Source organism: Vulpes vulpes, chromosome 16 (assembly GCF_048418805.1).
Source record: "Vulpes vulpes isolate BD-2025 chromosome 16, VulVul3, whole genome shotgun sequence".
NCBI classification, from domain to species: Eukaryota; Metazoa; Chordata; class Mammalia; order Carnivora; family Canidae; genus Vulpes; species Vulpes vulpes.
The window spans coordinates 84,362,822-84,386,104 of record NC_132795.1 but is presented as its reverse complement, the minus strand read 5'-3'; the positions used below and the strand labels follow the sequence as shown (position 1 = coordinate 84,386,104).

Sequence of the window (23,283 nt, the reverse complement as noted above, 5' to 3'; positions counted from 1 at the left end):
GATACAAAACATAGATTTTAGGTTATTAATGAGGTTGAGCAAGTATATATAATAAACATGCAGTATTACCTTGACAGGATAGGAGAAAAGCTTAACGAAACCAAAATCATCTCCAGTGGCTAGGAGGGAACAGTCTTTGGTCAGACTGGCAGCATTGACATCAGTCACATCACTATGCGCGGGCCAGATTCCCTCACAGGTAGGCCCTAGGACACACGTCCATGTGTCCCACTCTATCTTCTCAATCTGAAAAAGAAGGAAAGAAAATGAATATATTTTCACACAGCCTGGAAAATTTTTTAATTGAAGCACAGTTGGCACGCAACGTTACATTAGTTTCAGGTGTACAGCACAGTGAGTGGACAACTCCATGCGTTCATTAAGCTATGCACAGCGCAAGTGTGGCTGCCATCTGCCACCATACAACTCTATGACAATACCACTGACTACGTTCCTTATGCCGTGTGATCTTTTTTTGAATTTTTTTTTTTTTAAAGAAGCGATATGAAGCTGAGTCATTCTAACTGATGACTTTACCAACCTCAAGCATTTGTGCTGTGATCTGAGGTGTGGAAGTGCTAAGCTGCATTTGAGTGGTATAAGCATTATCTCAATGAACACTACAGTCAAGGTAGCCATCTATTTTTCTACTGATAAAATCAACATTTTGGAATTGTGGAAATCTGATAAGAAGAAAGTTTTTTCATTCTTCTCTAGGTATTTACCGTTGTTGAAGCCATAAACTAGACCAGGTTTTCTCAGTGTCAGTGCTATTAACATCTCAGGCCCGGTGATTCTCTGGTGTCAGGGGCTGTCCTGTGCACGGTAGTACTTGAGCTCACTCCTCTCCTCTACCCACTGGATGCCAGTAGTTCTCCTCCCCAGGTTGTCTCCAGACAGGGGCAAATGTCCCTGCAGGAGGGGCCAAAATTGCTCCCAAGTGAGAACCACTGAGCTACTTTGATCAGTGAGGCTAATCTGTGAGCAAAATATTTTTAAGTCACAGATACAACTTTTGCTTTGAAGAACTGTTTTCTAGAAGGAATGAGTAATAAGATTGTGCAGCTACCTTAATATCCTGTATGCTACAGAGAGATTATCTTAAACATCTGAAGAGCTGTTCATACTGCATTGCCATGAATATATATTTATCCTTGAAAAGTATTTTGTCTAAAATTCATGGATGGAAGATTTAAAATTCGTATTGGTTAAATCCTGTTATAATCTAGGCTTTCCTTTTTATTTATTTTTTATTTTATTTACTAATTTTTTTTAGGTTTTCCTTTTTAAAATAAACAATAGTAACCTCCCTGCGTATTAGATTTTCCTGAGGGATGTGATCTGCTGGTACATCTTAGCATTACAGAGAAACGACAAGATAAAGACGCTGCTAGGGTTTCAATGACAACATGGGGAGGCGTTAGGCATGTTTTAATGACTCAAATTTCTCCTCATTTAATGTTCTGTGTTCCTTCCTGGCCTGCGAAGAATTGGAACCAAAGAGCCGTGCTGGCCCTGGTGATTAGGGGTGCCTCAGGCAGGACCACAGACTGAGGTGACCTGAGGTGGCTTACACTGGCCTTGGCAGGAAGAGAAGAAGGAAACCATTCCTGCTGGTTCCACAAGTAGGCTTTCTGGCCGCTGACTCCTCTCTAGGCTGCAGATCCCACTTCTGAGACCCCACCCCCACCCCCAGGGCCAGTGCCCTGTGTGGCACTCTCCCCAGCCTCATGATTGAGGCACCAAAGGAGGGAGAGCTGTGGCTGACCACCCTGTGGTCACCCTAGCAGGTCATCTTCGGCCAGATCTGGACACTGTGGTCCCTAAGCAGATACCTAAGTTGCTGTTTGCAATGGAAACTGCATTGAAAATGGAACACTAAGAAGGGCTCCTGTAACCCACGAAACCCCAAAGGGGTAAACTTGCTAAAAGTCCTGGAACTGAGATGGGAGTAGGGTCTTTTCCACAGCACCTCGCCTTGGGCAGATATATCATTACCACCATGACTTTCCAGGGGAAGGGACCGAAGCCCAGAGAGGCGAGCCATTTAAGTCACAGCCGGCTTAGGAGGCAGAGGGGAAGCGAGCTTGAGAGAGGTGGCCACTTTAGTGTCGCTTTAACTGCCCTGAGCTGTGTCAGATGGGTTTAAACAGACATTTTAATATGTGTCATACCTAACAATTTGCTGAGTAAGCTTTGTATTAGTTTCCCCATGACTGTTTAAAAAAAATAAACTTTTTTGAAAAGAAGATTTCCCAAATCCTTCATATGCAGCAGAAGGGCCTGGTAATACTGTTGATGGAAATGCTGAGCTGCCTCTCCAGTGCCCTCTCCAGTGCAAGACCAGGGGGACCCAGCCACGGAAACACCAGCTGGATAGCCTCCCCAGACAGCAGCAGCAGAGGTCGGCCTCCAGAATACCAGCTGTGTACCACAGAGCAACAGAAGCCTTAGAACATGAATTTCCCTCTTGTGCACAGCCTTCTTATATAGCAATTGCTCACCGGTCCCCACTTGGCATCATTCCCCCTCCACCAATTGGTTAGACTGAATTTTATTTTAGGATACTTATTTTGGGGCATCAGAACATGAAGGGAAAATACAGATGAAGTGATGTAAAATGATGCTTAAACACACAGAAGAAATCCAAGAGGCCCCGGGGCCTAGGCTGCTGAGCTACACAAAGACCCCTCGCGACTGGGACCACACCATGGTTCTCTTATTCTCCTAGAGCCTTAGTTCCCCTATCTGTAAAATGGGACTGACAACCATCACACGAGGCTGTTCTGAAGACAAAAGTATAGGCATATGAACTGCCCAGAACATTCACCAAGTATCCAGGGAACAAATGACATAATTTAAAATATTTCTTACCCAAGGCTACAGAAGTTTCTTTTAAAAAGTTAAAATGACAACTGATCAGAGATAAATAAATCAGAATCTGGGAGTGAGAGCAAATGATCAGGAAACAGTTTCCAGGACTATAATGCCATCGTCTATAACTTCTGTCTCTTATGTACTGCATAAATACTTCTTAGAAACCATGAAAACATGAATGGGCACATGTCCCAGTGTCCCTGGGAGCACTTTGCAATGATAGGATGGTTTCTATTACCTGCAAACTGAAGTAGAGAGAGGGAGATGCTCATCCCTCAGCAGTATACCCGCTGACCCTTTCCCTCTCAGGAAGTAAGATTTCCTTTCCTTTCATCAAAGGTTATGTAGCAAATAAAGGAGTTGGGTTGTCTCCTGGGGCTAAGAGGAGGTTCTTAGTGTTCAATCAGCCAATTACCTGATGGCCATCGTTCCCTCTGTGAAAATACCCTGCAGACCCCAAAAGAGGCACTTGCACACAAGAGCAGCTGAACCTTTAGAAAGGTTCAAGGATTCAAAAATTGAATATAGGCTTTGCCTTCAACAATTAAAAAAATGAAGGATATGACATGAGGAAAACAGGAAAAAGGCAAAGAGTTGATATAAGTGGATGGTCAAGCTGTAGATGCGTTTGGTTTTGAAAAGTAATTTCTCTCCCTGTTGTTGCGGAAGATATTGTTACAATAAATAGTAAAGAGTGAGAAGGCAAGTTTCAAAACTTTCTGTTCCCAGAAAGCTTTGCACAAAAGGACAGGGTATGTCCAATGGAAGAAGTAATATGTGGCATCCAGGCTGTTAGCTTTGTCACTGTCTTCCAACAGAGAAAAAGGAAGCAGCTGAAGGCTGAATGCATGATGCTGTATCAGCAGTGCTGGGAATCCGCAGGTTCTCAGGATGTGGGGAACCAGACTAAGCAGTCAGAGTTAAGAAATAAGCAAGCTTAAAGGTACACTGAATATAACCCATACCGGTGGATAATGATTGACAGGTTTTTATTTAAAATGCACAGATTAAATCTTCATGAAATGCTTTTTTAAAAAGCTCTGTGCATGACTATTACCTCTGAAGGTCTGATTACATGCCGTTTGCCTCTTGGAGCTTCAAAAAAGAGTTGTTCTTTGGCACCCGAATTAACTTGCAGTAATTTTCCTGGGATGAGAGAATGGAGTAGAGAGACAATTTACATCTGCATTTATCTTCCTATTATAAAGAGATAAGCATGGTTGCAACTATTTTGATTCATTTTAATCAGTCTCATAAATTGAGCAACTAAATCATGAGTTTTCCCGAAGTTCACGTAAAGGCAATTACATGGCATGGTATAAACCCCGAAGGCAGGAGTTTGTTCATGCGGACCTCATCAGATCCGACCTTGCACATCCCTCATAGAATCGAGCCTGCTTGGGTGCCTGGGTGCTCAGTTGGTTAAGCGTCTGCCTTTGGCGCAGGTCATGATCCCAGGGTCCTGGGATAGAGCCCCTCATTAGCTCCCTGCTCAGTGGGGAGTCTGCTTCTCCCTCTCCCTCTGCAAGATTCCTGCCCTCACCCCACCCCAACTCGTGCTCTGTCAGTCTCTCTGTTATAAATAAATAAAAATCTTTTTTTAAAAGATTTTATTTATTCAGGAGAGACACAGAGAGAAAGGCAGAGACCTTAGGCAGAGGGAGAAGCAGGCTCCATGCAGGGAGCCCGATGTGGGACTCCATCCCAGGACCCCAGGATCATGCCCTGAGCCGAAGGCAGACGCTCAACCACTTGAGCCACCCAGGTGCCCCAAATAAATAAAATCTTTAAAAAGCAACAACAACAAAAAGAATCAAGCCTGCTATGTTTTACTCTGTTGCAAGGAAGTACCTATTTTTCAAAAGCTTGACAAAATCTAGGTATTTTGCTCGTTTTCCTGGTTGCACAAGTGTGCAATAAAAGGAAACTGCATTGGCAAGAACTATGGCATCAGAAGTGAGAACGTTGTGGCAAGCATCCACACTTACCCAGGCCAAAATTCTAAATTTGTCCTTTAAAGTTTGGAAACTGGAAGATAAGGATGCATAAAACAACCTATAAATACTCCTCCTCCTCCCTTACCTGACTTGAAAATGTGTAAAGAAATCCAAGATTTTCCCAAAACAAAGTTTTAAGCAAAAATGGTCTTTTCGGTCTGATATAAAATTACAATGTTGGATTCAATGTGATTAATGTTGAAGAAGATTAGATACCCTGATTCTCCTCTTAACACCTCACTAATCCTTTATGGCTTGAAATTTAAATGACTCAAAAGATACAGACTCTAGTAATTTTTCAGCATTTTAAAATCACAGAACATTTCAAACACATGTAGAAATAAGAAGAGTATGAAGAACCCCCATGTGCCCAAATGTTCAGCTTCAATAGTTATTAGCACATGGCCAACCCTGTTCTGTGAGCCTTCACCAGATAATTCCAAAGCAAACCTCAAATGTCCTAATATCTCATCTGTAAATAATTCTGTGTATATTACACAGAATATGTTACATCATACCATTCTACACCTGCTTTTTCCCCATAACCCTGTACATCTAGTAGTCTTGAAATGTCTTTCCTGCAAATGTAATACCAAAATAAGAACTTTGTGGCTCCTATCATGCTCTTTAATGCTTAGGTGGCAACCACCTGGCTTGGCAATCTGGTTTGGCTAATCTTCTGGAGACTATTTCTCAGTGATGAATTAAAAATAAGGCTCTCCAATTGTGTAACTGAAAAACCTTAATTGTTCCTAATTTGTTGGGTTTTAATATGGTGATGAGAAGCCTTGGCCATGAGGAGCAAGTGAATTTGAAGAAGTTTCCTTTGAAAGGGGTATATTTCCCTGAACATACATAAACGAGAAAAAAAAAAAGGTAGTTAAATTAGCTGCGGCTATTTGGTATTACAAGAAGATGAATAATCAGTTTTTTCCAATGAATTAAACAGACCTATATTTTTTTAAGGATTTTTTTAGGATTCTCAGGAGGAAATGCAAATAACAAATGATCTGGAAAAAGAATCAAAGGATTCAGTGAAAACCTCCTTTGATTCAGTGGCTAATTTTAGATGACTTCTGGCCATCTAAATGGCAAGAGAACTCAAAAAGAACTGTAATTTCCAGATAATCCTAACAATTTACACGGTAGTTTCAAAGATAATATTTTACTTAAGGAACACCCCAAAATTATTAGAACAGTTTAGTGAAGCACTTCATGACTGCAGGATTATTAGAAAAAAAATTTTAATAATAAATTTATTTTTTATTGGTGTTCAATTTGCCAACATACAGAATAACACCCAGTGCTCATCCCGTCAAGTGCCCACCTCAGTGCCCACCACCCAGTCACCCCCACCCCCTACCCTCCTCCCCTTCCACCACCTAAACACAGGAGACAAGCACCAGAATTGCTGCAACTGCACATAATGCCTATGGGGTACCAACCTAGCTCATGTCCTTCCCTAAGAACCACCCCCCGCCGGGGGCTGGACTCCTGTGGTCGTGTTTGCCCTCTGGAGGAGGACACTGACCCAGGAGGGGCCAGGCTGGAGATGGCATCCCCTCTCCTGGGAACTTAGAATCTAGGAGACCCAATCAGTGGGTGCCTTGCTGGGATGAGATGTGGACTTTGGAAGTGAGGGTGGCATTTGGGGGCAACTGAGTGGACCACAAACAAATGAATAAGGAAAGCTGCCTATGCAGAGGGAGGGGCCAAAAGCAGACACCAGAGTGATGACAGCAGTGGACAATGAAATGATCTGCCTTGGAGCAGGAGAGGAGAGAAGAGGGGAGAGGTGCCGGTTTGGTTTTCTGGTTCATTCCTAAAGCCAGTTCCTCAGGAGACATTGCTTCCTGCTTTTAGATTCTCCGAGCTATCCCCAAATCTCCCCAATAAGCTCATTCTTTATTATTGTTTAAAAAAATGTAAGCTGAGTGGGCCTGAGTTCCTTGCAGCCAAGGATATGAAGAAATTTTTTAAAAACCGCAACTATTCTTGTGTTAGGAAAGTGGAATTATGGTGTGATTCCTCCCCCTACCCTATTCTTTACTGTGGTTATTACTCTTTTCTTTAAGCATAGAGGAAATATTTAGGTCACCACTCTTTTTTTCTGCTGCCTTCTGCTCTGTCATATAAGCTTGGAAAGAAGAAAAGAGCAAAAAAACTGTATAATCCACGTATAGTTCCCCCTTAGTAACAATAACCCTGCGCTCTCAGAATCTGCACATTTTTATTCACTTAGAAAGCTCTACTCACAAGGAGGAAGAGAGCTGAAGAGCCAGATGTCCTTGCTACTAAGCAGGTATACAGGAAACCACACGCCCTGCAGGTGTATAGAGCTATATAATCCACAAAATGATTCACATCCATCATCCCTGTTGCTAAATAATTTACAAGTTAGAAGAGTCCCACAGCTGGGTGTCTCAGTGGTTAAGCAACTGCCTTCAGTTCAGGGTCGTGGGATCGAGTCCTGCATCAGGTTCCCCACAGGGAGCCTGCTTCTCCCTCTGCCTATGTCTCTGCCTCTCTCTGCATCTCTCAGGGATAAATAAAACAATCAAAAAGAAGAGTCCCGAAATTCATACTAAATGTACCAAATGTATCAGACCACTTGCACTGAAAATGACAAGGAGAGTTCTATTATGACCCAAACTGTTCACTGGTCAAAATCTTGCAATCCTGATGTTTCTTGAAAGGAACTAGTATCAGCCAGAAAATACTCTTCCATATTTTCTCTTTCTCCACCTTTTTTTTTTTTCTTTCTTAAGCATTCTGTACAGGAGCTTTCATTCAGGGGTAGCTGATATTTCTGCAAAAGCCTGATGCGCTTTTTGGTTTCTTAGGACCCGTGGTTGCCATGGACACGAAAGGCTGCAGTGGCTGCTGACTGCGCATCCCCCGCCCCTGACGGACCAGCTGGCTCTGGCAAATGTGTTCACTATTTTTGACAATATCAAAGGAATGAAACGGAACCCTGCTCCTGAATTCTGCTCTCTACCCTTGCCAGACCCTCGAGGCCTCACCGTGAAAAGCTAGGTTGGTTTTGAGGCAGTATGGCACATTCCTGAGGTCAGGCATTTGGGGAACTGGGGTATCAGGAGCCCAGTCATACCAACGTGACACACATGTCACAGCAATCACCTTGGAGTCAGACCAGAGAAGATCCACGGGCCTACCTGCACTTATTCCCTGGATAGTAGAACCCCACCCTGAAAACACTCTATTCTCCTTTCTGTCCATAGAAAATGTTTGATCTGATGCTCTCAGCTAACCAAGGGGCCGCCTAGGACAAGAGATGAGGAGGCTTTTCAAAGACCTCAGCCTCCTTACTCCCAGGACCTTGTCTATCACCCTGAGCTCCAGCTGGATCACAGAGGCTGGCTTAGAGCAGAATTATGGAAGTGGTGTGATGGCTCCACACTGAGGGCCTTTATAAAGACTCTCACATAGGCATCTACATGCTTGCGACCCACTGATCCGGGCCAAGTGCTCTTTCCATCTAAGACTTACACCTCTTTATATCCCCTAGCATTTTACACAGGGTCTACACATTTGCAGAATTAAAAGAAAACTTCCCCAAATGCAAATAAGAACCTATTACAATAAGATACCATCTCATACCTATAAGGATGGCTACTATGAAAAAGATCTCCTCACTAAAAAAGCCCCCAGAAAATAACAAGTACTGGTGAGGATGTAGAGAAACTGGAACCCTTGTGCCCTGTTGGTAAGAATGTAAAGTGGTGCAGCTGCTGTGGAAAACAGTATGGTGGTTCTTCAAAAAATTAAAAATAGAATCACCATCTTATTGAGCAATTCCCCTTCTGGGTACAGACCCCCAAATAATTAAAAGCAGAGTCTAGTACACCCATGTTCATAGCAGCATTATTCATAATAACTAAAAGTTGGAAGCAATCCAGGTGTCCGTCGATGGATGACCGTATAAACAAAACGTAATCTATATATACAGTGGAGTATTATTCAGCTTTAAAAAGGAAGGAAATTCTGACCCATGCTACAATATGGATTAATCTTGAGGACATTATATTAGGTGAAATAAATTAGTTACAAAAAAAATACTGGGGGCACTGGGTGACTCAATCGGTTGATCATCTGACTCGATTTCAGCTTGGGTCATGATCTCAGGGTCCTGAGATCCAGTTCTGCTTCGGGCTTTGTGTTCAGCAGTGTGTGTGTGGGGGTATTAAGGTGGGTGAGGTGGGGGGGGTTGGGGAGGTCTGCTAGAGATTCTCCCCTGCTGCCTGCCCCTCGCCTCACTCATGTTCTTTCCCTTTCTCTCTAAAATGAATGAAAAAAATCTTTTTTTTTAAAAACCCGAATACTATATTATTCCACTTACGTGAGATACCTAGAGTAGTCAAACTCAGAGACATAGAATAGAATGGAGGTTAGTGGGGGCTGGGAGAACAGGAAGAGGGGAGTTACTGTTTGATGGGTACAGAGTGTCGGTTCACAAGACGATTTACAGAGGAGGGTGGTGATGATGGTTGCACAACAATATGGTTGCAGCTAATGCCACTGAACTGTACATTTAAACATGGGGAAAATTAGAGAGGGTGGCAAAACATGAGAGACTCCTAACTCTGGGAAACGAACAAGGGATAGTGGAAGGGGAGAAGGGTGGGGGGATGGGGTGATTGGGTGACAGGCACTGAGGGGGGCACTTGACGGGATGAGCACTGGGTGTTATACTATATGTTGGCAAATTGAACTTCAATAAATAAAATGGTTAAGACGGTAAATTTTGTGTTTACAGCAATTGAAACTAGTATAAAAAATCTTCCCAACTGAAATTTATTCTTCCTATGTTCCATTTTCTCTTGGAAATAATTATAACATGTAAATAATAGTTGAGGGTAGCCTACCCCCAATGGTCACTGTAATGGTGGGATTTCACATGTTGTGCCACATAGTGTGTGGGTGTTGGATTCTCAACAAAATGCTCCACACTCTATTCTATGAATGCATAAGGCTGGCCCTGACTGTTCTAAACCCTCCTCCCACAATGGCATAAATAGGGATGCTAGCAAGAGATTACACAGGGGGAAAGCACTCTTTCTTTCTTTTTAAACAATAAAGCAGAGAACATCTAAAATGGGGAAGGGGGTGGTGCTGAAAAGCAAGTGTCTCCCTCTACCCCTCGGCCTCACTGCTTCCTAGAGGACTCTCAGACCACCAGCGTCCTTCCTGCTCACAGATGCCAGCCGGGGCCCTCGGCCCTGTGTCTGGCAGGGCTCTGACATGAAAGTGAGAGGGACTTATCTGATCTCCCTTTGTCCTGGCTGGGAATTACACCTTACAATAAATGGCACACTTTGGTCTATCTATTGCGCTACATAAAACGCCTACAGGTTGTAAGGCTCAGTTAAAGTCCAAATATTCTAGGGCAGCAAGTACAGTCATAAATGCATACCCACCTAGCAGAAGGATCTGTCTGTCTATGGCTAGCACTTCAAAAAACACTTGAAGCAAAATTCTGGCAACTCTGAAATAATCTCTTTTTGGTTGAGGCCCTCAGCACCTCTTTCTCCTGGCTGATTTTAGTTGCTTCCCAACTCCAGGCTTATTCGTCCTCCCCAAGGTGGCAGGGAATGCCCCACTCTACATCCCTTAGAGTTACCTAATACCTCCAGGATAAAGTTCAGGGCTCAGCTCCCTAGCATGACGTAAAGGTTCCTTTGCATTCTGTCCTGGTCTGTCTCTCCACATTCCTCTAGCTTTGTGCCCTCAGCCACTCAACATTACTCACTATTTCTTAATCTCTCCAGTTCTTCCCACCTCCTGTCTTGACATGTCATATTCCTTCTGAGCCTGGAATGCTCATCCTAGAATTCACCGTCTGGTGAACTTCTACTTATCTTTCAAGATCCCTCTCAAAGGACATTGCTTCCATGAGGCTCCATGGATTCCCTTGTGAGCTCTTTCCTCCTCCATGGATTCCCTTGTGAGCTATTTCCTCTGAACACCTTTGGGCTTGGTGCTTTCCTATCACAGTCAACTAAAACTTTGAAAGCTGGGACGCTGCCCATTCCTAGATGCCTACTCCAAACTCTAACTTCAGCCAAGTTACTGGGATGAGATCTAAAAGTGACCCACCCTATAATAATCATGCTCCACGCCGGGTGCTTAATGCTGACATGGCCCATTCAGAGGCCCTGCATGCCACTTGCCTGTGACTCACTGCTTCTCGTTCCCATGCCTTACCATTTGGATGCCTGTATTTCAATGAACTTATAAACTCTTGTGGAGAACTGTAGGAACTGTGTCTTACTTATGAATCATCCAGATTTTCTGGCTTTAATACTTCAAACATGGTAGAAACTAGATTTGTTATGGGAGTGACTTGGAGGAAGTAGGGGGTCGGCCGGGAGTTTTGGAGAGCAGGGTAATTTCAGGTGAGCTGAATGTAGCTCTCTACCTCTGTCGGAAGGTGAAAATTGTGGCGACCTCTTGGGCAGTTCTTTGGGAGGTGGAACATTGATAGGAAAAGGGAAAATGGGGAGGAGGAGATGCAAGGCAAGGACACAGAGTGCTGAACCCAAAGGTGAAGGACTGGCTCGCTAGGGTAAGTGAAGGCATCCTGTATCTTCAAAGGTCTTAAAACTCAATGGCTTGAATTAATAGTAATAGCTGTAGTACTAGTAATAAGACAGAAAAACTACTCAAAATGCTAACAACAGGTACCCCTGGGTTGTAAAATTACAGTCATTTATATTTGTTGTAGGTTCTCCATTCAGTTTTTCTCTAAAACTCAACTATTCTATTTGGAAACAATATATGAATAGATATTGACGTTTTTAAAACAAAAATTACCATTTAAAAGCCACAATATACTTTACCTCTTGAGTCCCAGTCAATATGTGTAATGTAACTGGAAGCACCTTTACAGATGCCAACCCGTTTGCTTGTAAGTACATTGTAAATATCCACAAAGTTATCGTGGGATGCCACAGCAAGGTATTTTCCTGTATCTATAAAGAAAATGGGCAGTTAACACCAAAATGTTTTATATAGGAATTTACTTCCAGGAGCTTAGTTCAAAATGGGGAAAAGGTCAAGGAAGTATTCAAATAGTCCACTCTTACAAATTTTTGTCCCAACATATTCTAGAAAGTTTCTGTTGTAGTCTTCACCTTTTGAAAATTTAATATCAGAGATCATTTCTTTTCTGTGATGGAAGGAGACCATGTCTTCAACAGTGTCAGCATTTACGACCAGGAAACTGCCATCATTTAAGCCAACTGCTAAGGCTTTCCCATCAGGGGAGAAGGCACAGCATCTTCCACCTACAAAAGAATCCACAAAGAACAGTTGTTACCATGATTCTATTATCAAACAAATTCAATGAAGAGAGGGAGATATTTGCACATGTGCATTATGCATAGACACGGGACTGTGTCTTTAATATATTTGTGAGAAGAACTAAAACTTTGTAATTTAGAACATATCTTCCCTTCAAACCCAAGGATATTGATCAGAATGCTAAAACAATAACAACAACAACCCATCAAACAAAACATTTTCTACTTCTTTAAGGTTTATCCTTTTATTTCTTAACTACTTGAAGAGCTGGGATTTTCAAAAGACCCGTGGAGTGAATGGGGGAAAGGAGTGAAAGATTAGTGAAACCAGTATCTTCGTTCCCAAGAAAAAAGATGATACTTAAGAACGGGAATTCCGGAATTCACTTTCTAGAAACTGTGTTTTGGGTATCATGCCTTACACACAAAACTTGCTTTAGAGAATTTGTGAGACTGTTGTCACTCCATGGATCAAAGTCTTTGATCCATGGATCCTAATGCATAATTCTAGAAAGATTTTACCTTGCCTCTTCTGTCAAGGATGACACTCTCTCAAAAGGTATCTACTAAACTAAACAGTATGGGCTGCCAGTGCCACATGAGCAGTATTTTCCACTGCTTTGCAGGGTCACAGGGAGACATTCTGAATGAGTGTGGACTCTATGTGTGTGGGTGTCCAGTAGTGTGTGGGTGTCCAGTAGGAATCCTGTTTAAGAATATTCCTCACCCTCCCCTGCCCCACCCTCTCTTCTTATTGTCAAGACTTTGGTGAGCACAGCCCCAGGGATGGGGATAGTCACACAGCCTTGCATTAAGGCATTCCAAACTCAGCTTCCACACACCCCTCCATCACTGTTGATGATGTGCTGAAAGCTACCAGTAACTTCAAATTGCCTTATCTAAATTACATCTTCATTCATTCACTCAGCTAGCAACAAGTTATTTATGTACTGTGAGTCATCCATGGTGCTGGGGCCGAGAGAACAAAAGACAAGCCTGCCCTTGAGGAGAGTCATCAAGATTAGGTTAACTGTACACTTTGTTGTACAAACCAGGACATCTCTCAGAATGGAAGGGAGAGCTATTAATAATTACACCAGGACAACCGCTACAAACCGGGTTGAATGATCATTCCGTCTAAGATATGCGAGCAGTTGTTCTTTCAAACTAATTTTCAACCCGGTGGATAAAGTCCAATGTCTGATGTTGAAGTCACTCACAAGGAGGTCCTGGTATATAATTTTCCCGGTATAAATCAGTGGTCAAATGATTCAGTCTTTGGTGGGTAAGACTACGGGGCTTCAGAGTCAGACCTGGGTTTGAATCCTGGCCCCACTGCTTACTAAGGCCCCAAGTCCACTGTAAAGAAAGGCAAAAGGTGGAGAAAAGCAGCCTTAGGCAGTGCCACAGCTGTGCTCTCAGAAGCCACCCTGTTGGGGTTTGAATTCAGTTTCAATCACCCACCAGCTGTGCAATTTCAGGCAAACAGCCTTAGTTCTCTGTGCCTCAGTCTCCTCATCTGTAAGTGGTAACAATAACGGCCTTACTCCTTAGGTCCCCATGAAGACCAAACGCAGACTGCTAGCAGTCATGGGCTCTACAGGACCAGCCACCATCTCCGTTCCTGTTGTCTTGACATCTTTTGTCATTTTATTCCCTGCCATAGAGTCTCCATGTCTCTCTCTGTGTAAAACTGCCTCATACAAATATCTGGGGGTCAGACCCCAATCTCATCCTTTCCTGCAAACTCTCACAAACGCCCTGAGCCTCAGTTCTCGGGTTTCTCCATGCTGAAGCTGTCCCTGGCAGCAGGCCTTCTCTTGAGCCTCCACACAAGCGTGCTTGTGCCAGACATCTTTCATTTGTCTCTCTACAGCCGCTCTCCGCCCTGCTCTTTGCCTTCCGCTGGCCTGTGCAGATGGCATCTATGGCCTCCCTTGCCCTCTGGCTTCTGACTGCGTCTGGCCAAGGGGGATCACAAATGGGAGACTCAAGAGAGTGAGGAAGGAAGGGGGAACAGGGATTGGGGGTATGTACCCCCCTAGCTGCCTCCCTTGTGGGGTCACTGGGCACTGGCTGCATCCCTGGGCCAAGGGTTCCAGCTCTGGTCCGGCCTGTCATCTCACATGGCTCTCACTTTCAGGGTTCCAGCACTGCTCTCCCCTCTTGCCCCTTCAGGCCTAGGGCTGATGAAGGTACCTGGTAGCTACCACCTGTGTGGTACTGTACTATCCCTGGTCATTCCTCAACACCCTCTCTGCCCCCTTTAACAAATGGTCCCAATTTTTAGACTCTTCTCAAATCACCCTATTTGAATGGACCATCTGTTACTGGCACTCTGTTTGAATTTGTCCATCTCTGGGATCTTGGGATCCCCAGTCCCTGACACACAGAAGCCACTCAATAAATGTTTGCTGAATTTGCACTTCTTTGTATACCTCTTTGTTCTAGTGGTGAAGGGCATTAAATACATATTTACTCAATTCCTGATACTATTTATTGTTCTATAAAACTGACTTATGATTTTCAATAATAAAATCAGTTGTAGAGACTGTTAGCATAAAGAGAAAACAGCGTTCCTTACAAGCTGCTAGGTTTCAACAGACTCCCACAGCTCTCCATGAGAAGAAGAAGGACATATTGCCCCCAGGTGGCAAATGTCTGTGCAGTGCAAGAAAAATGGAGGAAATAATAGAACAGGCCAGTTTTCTGGAATTTGTATCTGTAGCAACAAACACTGAATTCCCGTTACCCAGCGTACGTGGGGGCACGTAGCAGGCCCGCTCAGTAAACATTAGTCAAAGAATGAACACAACACATTCTGTTGTTGGCAAATATGTTTACAGATGTGTAAGGTGAGATCGTGTACCTTTTTTGAGTTTTCGTACTGCCAGCATCCGGTGCTGGGAAGATAATTCCCAGATCCGAAGCGTTTTATCATCGCTCACCGTTGCACAGATGGGCAGGAGAGGGTGGGCAGCCAGCCCCCATACTTCCCCTTCCATGTGTCCCTGCGGAAGGGAAACAAGGCGATATCAACTCAGTTCATGCTTCTTGGCTAGTCCTCCTGCTGCACGGTGCTGCACACCCAGCCGAGAGTATCCTAAACAGGTTCAAATATGAATAAACACACGGTGTAGCTTCCCTGAGCCACAATGAATGCGCTGAATAATTATTTTCATCTGAACTTGAATCTAAGGATGGACCTACATGATGCTAAAGCAAAACATGGACTCGCTGCTCATGTTTTGTATATATGATGCCAAATATCTTTCCTTTTAGAAACATCTGGGTGAATAATAAAATACCCGCATTTTATCCTCTGGCTTGATATCAAGCTAACATAGTATCTAAAGGGACACATACACTTGTAAAACAGCTTGATCATGACACAAAACACCTTTATGAATGAACCCACGTTCTAAAAGATGTAGGTAGCACCTATCTCTGTCAGAGGAATTAGACAGTGATATTCTTGTTAATTTAATTCAATATTAGTTCTTTGCATAGCATTTGGCAAACAAAAATAAAGAGAGCTCAGTTTTCATATCAAGTGTCCTAGGAATAACTCAGGTTTAGTGTTTGTTCACAAATTATCCTGTACAGTGAATATCAGGAAACTGAACAGTGCTTAATAGACATTGGACCAATTCCATATATCTGTATCTTATCGCAAACACACCTAAACTGGCTTAGAAATTATGAGATGAAAGTGTTTTAAAGCAATGAACAATTAGGGAGAAAATTACTCTAATTCCTACAATTTATCACTCAATAAACAATGTAAAGGATAGATTAGTGCACAGAACAATAGAACAGACCAGACTGTTCACCGAATTTCTTTTGGTGGCTACTTAGAAAGAGGCTTTGCTTATAAAGCAAAAAGAAAGACTATACAAAGGCATCGGAAAGGTGTTTGTACTTGGAATGCTTGTGGGAACAGGTGGCTTTCTGATGAGAAACTGGATGATTCTGGTTGAACAGGGAAACTGTTTGAGCAAAACAGTAATTTGGCAGAAGATACAAAGTTCCAAATAGAGCTGACATTCAAATATCTGAGAAGGGCCAAGGATGGAGATACTGTCTCTGAATTTATTTATTCAACTACACTATTAAGTACATCCCCAGATTTCTACTTTTCTTTCTTTCAGAAGCCCCCCACCCCAAAGATCATGGTCAGAGAATGGGTCAGGTGTCAACTCTGATTTTTCCCCAGGGTGGATCTGCTTGGAGCCCTTTCCCAGACCAAGTCCCTTTTGCAGTTTGCCTGAGGACGGAGATGTGTGGCTCTGAGACCCTTTCAAACCGCTGCCTTGTATACTGACTTAAACACGGTATTTTCCAAATCTAACAGGATCAGATTTCTGTATAACATAGGAATGGACAATGAGCAAGACAGGCTGGACGTATCTCGAGTGGTATAGGAAGGGGCTTGGAATCTTACCTTCCTTCTGACCACCCGTAAAGCTGGCAGTAAATAGCTGCATAACTGAGAGCTGATTATATTCAAAGAATATACAATGGGAATTTCAGAACTCATCTCGTCCCCCAACACACCCTTCCTTCTCTTAAAAAATAAGCAATTTATTCCAAATGACACTGAGTTGCCATGCTACCGGGCAAAGTGGTTCTCGTATCTTTTCATAGCAGGACAGTGGATGGTCTTAATCACACCACCTGTTCCTAAACTTTCTCTCTGCGTCTATCCTCTCTTGGAGCAGGACCGTGAGCCCCAAAAGGACAGGAAGCCCTATTCCACTTGTGTACAGCATTTGACACAGGGCTGATCTCAGTAGGAGCCCAACAAACGCTGATTCAATTGAACTTCTTAGTTCTGCTTAGGAGGAAATGGAAAATGAGTGATAGACAAGAAGAGGAAAGAGAGATGTTGACAGAGAAGAAAAGATCAGTACAAGTCTAAGGAGACAAGATGGCAGTAACCAACATTTTTTCTAAAGGTTCCAGCAGCTTTACTGCCTGCCCATAGCCCAGGAGGCCATGCCTTCTATATGGCTCTCCGGCAGTCTCCATGCTAAGAGACATCTGGAGAACAGCCTGGTGGAGCGAAAGAGGAAAGGCTCTGTTATCTGACAAACAAACCTTGGTCAGAGCCCCAGCTCGGCAGTTCTTAGCCTAGGGTGGTGGGCAATTTACCGGACTTTGGGTCCCTCATCTAAAAAACAATTTCAACTGAGTAAATCTGTTGTGAAGAAATAAATTTTGTACAACAGTACTGCCTGACACACAGTAGGTGCTCAATAAACAGTACCTGTGGCTACTTTTATTAGAACAATCGAAAGAAATATGGGAAAGAACAGAATTATAGAGAATGAAAAGGTCAAAAGCTTTTATTTTCAAGTTTAAAACATATTGAAATGAACTAAGCTCAATTATAATATTTTTTAATTAGAAAACTTAGAGCTTAAATCTTATTCTATTATTTAAATCAGTGTATGGAACTGAAAAAAATTTTAGCAATATAACATGTATGCAAACAAGTTAAAATCTCAAACATTTGGGGATTAGAAAGAAATAAGCATTTTTCAATAAGATTAAATAGTCATGACCAGAAAGACAAAGAAATTCATTTAGAGGAAAACAACAAACTCAAGATCAGCTGGAGAATAGAGAAGTCTGACTGCATGGTTGTATCTGTAGAGTATTCTCAGTCCTGGCCACCTGGCACAATCAGCTACAGAGTTTTTGAGGTTTGTTTTTAATGAAGAATTCTTTTTTTTTTTTAACAATGAATTCTTTTTTAAACACACTCTTATGCAGGATATCCTGAATGGAGCTTGGGCACATGCATTTTTAACACCTCATAGTGTTGTGAACCATGGTGGGTATACAGATCTGTTCCCAAGGATGTAGCAAATCAGACGGCCACTCTCAGTGGGATTTGGGGGTTCATCTCTAATATAGCAAGTTTATAGGAGAAAGAGGTGAAGCTTCTCCATTGGACTCACAGGAGTCCTGAATCTTATATAATCAGTGTGTATTCTTTTTACTCCACCTTCTGAAATTGCACCCTCAACACTACCCGAGCCTCTTCCACGTATAAATAAGGTTTGCCCATCACCAAAATGGACGGGACTATCACCTCCACGGAGTCCCACCCCCGCAAGTGAGATTTTAATCACTTCATTGATCTTTGAGGATTCTGTTGATGTTTATTTTAATGTGATTTTACTTGAATATAACTCTTGAGGGGAGAGGAAGGGTAAGAAGTAGTTCAGGTGTTTATATGCATCGAGGCTGAAACTAGAACAAGGCAAAAAAACCTAAGGAGACACTTGTATATTTGGTATGAGTCGAGAAAATAATTTGTCCTGATGGTTTTACAGATTGACAGATCAAGAAGAAATATACCTAAGGATCCTCCTCCACATCTGGACTTGATCGAGACATGCACTTTGAACAGATACTGTGATGGGATAACACTCTTGGGGACCCTGGGTGGGGAGGATGTACTCTGCATGTGGTAGGGACAGTAATAATTGTGGCCAGAGGGAAGACTAGTGGACACGTTTGTGAAGTGACCCTCATGGTCGTCCTGGTTTTCACTCCTGTGTAATCACCTCCTTTTGAGTATAGCATGATCTATTTGCCAACCGATAAAATAGGGAAAAGAGGTGGGATGTTCATGATTACATGTATCTGATAAGATTATGTCACATAAGACTGTGGTGGCTTCAAGGAAGCAAGCAACCATGCTGGGGAATCCCATGTGGCGAGGAACTGTGTGCAGCCTCTAGCAGCTGTAGGTGGCCTTTGGCCAAGAGCCAGCAAGAAATGCAGCCCTCAGTCCTACAACCACAAGGACATGAATTTTGCCAACAACCTGAGTGATCCTGGAGGCATCCTTCCTTGGGTGAGCCTCAGATAAGAATGCAGCACTGACCTTTACTATAGTCTTGTAAAACTTTAAGCAGAGGACCTAGCTAAGCAATGCTCAGACTCCTGATGCAGAGGAACCTTAACATAATAAATGTGTATTGTTTTAAGCTCCTAAGTCCGCTGGCAATTTGTTATGAGGCAATAGGTCATTAACACAGCAGTTATGTGATCCTGAGACTAAGTGCCTACTTCAACAACACACGCTAAACGGCCCCCTCGCCACACCCTAGTCCCAGCTCTGATGGGAACTGTGTGTTAGAATATGTACACAGTACCTGAACGAGTAGTGTCATTGGGCCACTTTTATCAATTTCCAGGATCTCCCCATTTTTGGTTCCCACCAAGATATGTCCATGTCCCAAAGTGATGGCACGAATTGAAGGGTTATCTTCCAAAAGCAAGCCTGTGTGTTGGGGGGGGGGGGAATATTGTATTTAATATTGCAAATATTGTACTTAGTAGAACAAGAACAACAAAAAACCTCATAATCATAATATATTCTGTCTCTGTAGTTCAAAACTACTAGATAGTAGGCAATCATCCTTGATATTTCTACTAGGAGTGAGAGGTCTAAATGCAGAAGGAGAACTGATTTAGTAATGGCTGTCCAAGAATTTTGGTACCATCTTTTCCATTCCTATGAAAAGAAGGATTTCTATTACATATTCGTGGGTGGCACCTTTTGAGCTGGTTGACAATGCTGCTCTTTTAATGGCATAAGTCTTCAAGCATCTTTCAAACATATCATCCCAGAGTTCCACAATTCCATCCTTTCCACCTGTTACAAAACCCTGTGAAGGCACACATGGGAAGGATTAAATACACATCAAAATGACAAGTTACCCATCTGGCCTCAAAAGAGGACCCCCTTGGGAAAAGCAGCTTTGTCTGTGTTTTCTTCCTAAGCATAGGAGACTGAAAAACCTGATAATACAATATTAATATAATATTTCCTGGAAGCATCTCTCTCCTACTTCTCTAGCAGATAAAGCACATTCTCAATGTGTGTTCTTTACACTCTCCTCAGACATTTGGTTGGCACTTGGCACCATAGGTCATGGATGGCTGTTTCTGCACCCAATCCCTCACCTCAATGTGGATGCCTAAGGAACAGGAAAGCCTTGCAGACTTTCTGGTATTTCAGCTATTTCTACTGAATGAACTGGAATTAACATCACAATTAAAAAGGATTATTAAGTATTTTTAAATGAGATATTTACTTCCAGGAGAAAACATCATTATTTTTTAAGAGCAACTTAGGCAATTCATGTAACAAAACTATCCTATTTTGTTCAATGGACATCAATGACCATAATAATTAAAGTCCAAATTAATTTTTATAAAACCTGGAAAGTAAAATGTTTAATTTGTTTTTTGTTTGTTTGTTTTTCCTAAACAGCGATCCTTATTTTTATTCTGAGCTTATGATTTCCTGGCTTTTCTAGTTTTCCTTCCAGGCACATTATATATACCAACTGCTCTTAGGAAAATCCCCTTTTTTAAATGAGAAATACTAAGTAATTCACTGTTTCCTTGGAGACTTTTAGTTTCCTTTATTTCAATGAAGTTCGTAAGGAAATAATATTTTGAAGTTTCTTACATTAAATACCTGTATTCTCATGACAGATTTGGAGGGGAGACTCAATCTCCAAATTAAATTCAAATCTGGTATATTACATTGTGACATCCTTGTATTTTCCATGATGTTTCAGGTTAACTTACCAAGCAATGAGAGAGTTTAAACCAGTTATAGCACATCAACTTCTAGACCTACATAAATTTTGCTTTCTACGTTAGTTTTGTCTAACATACAGCTTAAGCCAAAACAAATTTGCCAGTAAAAAATAGCCTAACCACAAAAACAGCCATTGTAGTTGCACGTATAAGAATCTACTTCTGTAATGGGATCAGCATATTTCCCTGGGAACAGGTAAATGTAAAATGAGGCTTGACTGAGTTAGCTGTGTTGGGCAGCTTATACTTAAGTTCAAAAGTTAGAGAGTACAGACAAACTGGTGCCACCAGCAAGTTGGCAGTGAATAAAAAATGGATTTTTCTGGTAAAGTGGTTAAACAAGGTATTTTAATAAGTGTGATCTTTTTTTAGAAAACACCAACACTGTAAGACAGGAAGGTAACTGGATGGAGCAGGACAAAGAAGAGCTTAAGTGGAAACACAGCAGGTGTGGTGATTAATTTTGTGTCAACTTGATCACAGGGTGCTCTGATTAAATATTATTTCTGTATTTGTCTGTGAGGGTATTTCTAGACGAGATTCATATTTGAATTGGTGGACTCAATAAAGCAGACTGCCCTCCCCATTGTGGGTGAGCATCATCCAATTCTTTGAGAGCCTAAATAGAACAAAAGGCAGAGGAAGGAGGAATTTATCCCTGTCTGTCCTGTCTCACTCATTGAGCTGGGACATCTCATATTTTCCCACCCTCAGACTGAGATGTACACTAGTGGCATCCCTGTTCTCTGGCCTTTGGACTCTCACTCAATTACACCACCAGCTTTCCAGGGTCTACAAGCTTGCAGATGACACAGTGGGACTTTGTAGTCTCCATAACCACATGAATCAATTCCTTATAATCTCTTTTTTGTTTATGTGTATGCATATCCTATTGGTTTTGTTTCTCTGGAAAAAACTAATATTGGCAAAGAAAAGACTTCTCTAACACTCTTGTTAAAGCTGAACCTGTCTACGCTGGTTATCAGCTAAACCTCAACCATATTGAGTGGGACAATAATCGAACCATTTGGTACTTTAAGGTCTTTGCTTATTGTGTACAAAGGAGGAAAAGAACATTGAAGTATTTCTCAGGACTCGTCTGCTACTGGGTGTGTACATTATCCCAACACTTCTTAAGGGGCTCTCAGGGATAAGAGCCGGGAAAAATTAATATGAAAAGAGGAGCTGCACATAAATAATTATAAATGAAAGTAATTTTTAAAATATTTGTACTCTTCTCCATTCATGACAATTACTTCCCAGTTTGGACAGGTTTTAGAGACAAGCAAGCATCCTGCTAGTGTGGGCCTTCCTCAGACTAATTTATAATTTTAGAAAGCTAATGATGAAAATACACCATACCTTATCCAATGCATACATAGCAAACACAGGCCCGTCATGAGCTTTCACTGTCTTTAGTAGTAGAATATCTTTCCAAATAAAAATATCTCCAGTAGCTGCTCCTGAGAACACTAGATCTTCCATTCGCCCATAAGAAACACACATCATTGTTTCCAATTTTCCAACACTTCCAAAAATTCCTCTTTTAGAGGTGAAGCCCCCACCTGAAGTGGACCAAGAGCATTTATTATTTTTTGAAAAACTGACACTTTCTATGAGCATTTGGAATGATGGTCTTCAATGAAAAACCCAGTGTGTCTATATTATATGTATATGGAAAGATGTATAAAGATGGCACAAAACAATATAAACAAAAATATTATACGAGGCTTTCTCATTTACACATTTATTAATTCAATGTTTACTGAATCCCTCTTTTGTGGTAGACACAGTAGGGTCAATGCTGGGGTATAAAACAAGGAGAAGGAGTTTCTTCATTCAGTGAACTTAGGTTCTGGTTGGAGAGGGGATGCCCTGATGGATCTCAGAACAACAAGACATGCATCTAACCAATGTTCAATGCCAGTTCTGTGCTAGTCTGAGGAGGGGCGACTCAGTGCCTGGGGTAGCTAGGAAAGTATTCATGAATGTTGATCAAAGAAAATGAGAACAACACTAGCAGTAATGAAAAATGTAAACAAGTTAAGTATGTTTTTGCCTTCATTTTTACCATGGGAACTTTAGGGTGAGAAAATAAATCACTGTGTAGGAAAAGATACATCAGATTTGTCCTTGAGACATCCACATTTCCCGGCACTTCCTAAGTAGCACTGACAAACCCAGACCTATTCCAGAAAACTATGCATATGCTGGTTCTCCAGTCATGTTGGATGCCATTGTCTTTTCTTTAAAAGCAGAAAGTACTGGACCTGTTGCATATTTACATTTTGTCCAGTGTAAGATTATGTGTGGTACCTAAGCCAATACTAGAATTCACAATCCTAATAATAGGTCTGGTTTATTAGTGAGAAAAATAAGATATCCTTGCATGTTTTGATATGCTAATTCACTTATCCTTATTATCAATATTATAATATATTATAATATATCAATAT

The 23,283-nt window shown here is 41.9% G+C and overlaps 1 protein-coding gene and 1 long non-coding RNA gene across 8 annotated transcripts in view; one reads left to right on the top strand and one right to left on the bottom strand.

Annotated features, from left to right (window-relative positions):
- The window catches only part of LOC140595938 (uncharacterized), a 36,741-nt gene extending 27,104 nt beyond the window's left edge, over positions 1 to 9,637 (top strand). Inside the window, exon 2 of the long non-coding RNA XR_011997931.1 lies at positions 7,718 to 9,637. This is a non-coding gene — a long non-coding RNA (uncharacterized lncRNA). The remainder of the gene's footprint in view (positions 1 to 7,717) is intronic.
- Positions 1 to 23,283, bottom strand: part of EML6 (EMAP like 6) — a 281,419-nt gene that overhangs the window by 63,122 nt on the left and 195,014 nt on the right. For all 7 annotated transcript variants that reach the window (XR_011997927.1, XR_011997926.1, XR_011997929.1 and 4 more), the window contains exons 18-25: positions 22,190 to 22,392; positions 19,773 to 19,884; positions 19,369 to 19,496; positions 15,066 to 15,207; positions 12,029 to 12,181; positions 11,735 to 11,866; positions 3,935 to 4,023; positions 70 to 246 (exon numbers count right to left, since the gene is read on the bottom strand). Coding sequence is in view for 2 of the 7 variants with exons in the window: in XM_025992653.2 (XP_025848438.1) it covers positions 70 to 246; positions 3,935 to 4,023; positions 11,735 to 11,866; positions 12,029 to 12,181; positions 15,066 to 15,207; positions 19,369 to 19,496; positions 19,773 to 19,884; positions 22,190 to 22,392 (1,136 nt within the window). In the remaining 5 variants the exon portion in view is untranslated. The remainder of the gene's footprint in view (positions 1 to 69; positions 247 to 3,934; positions 4,024 to 11,734; positions 11,867 to 12,028; positions 12,182 to 15,065; positions 15,208 to 19,368; positions 19,497 to 19,772; positions 19,885 to 22,189; positions 22,393 to 23,283) is intronic.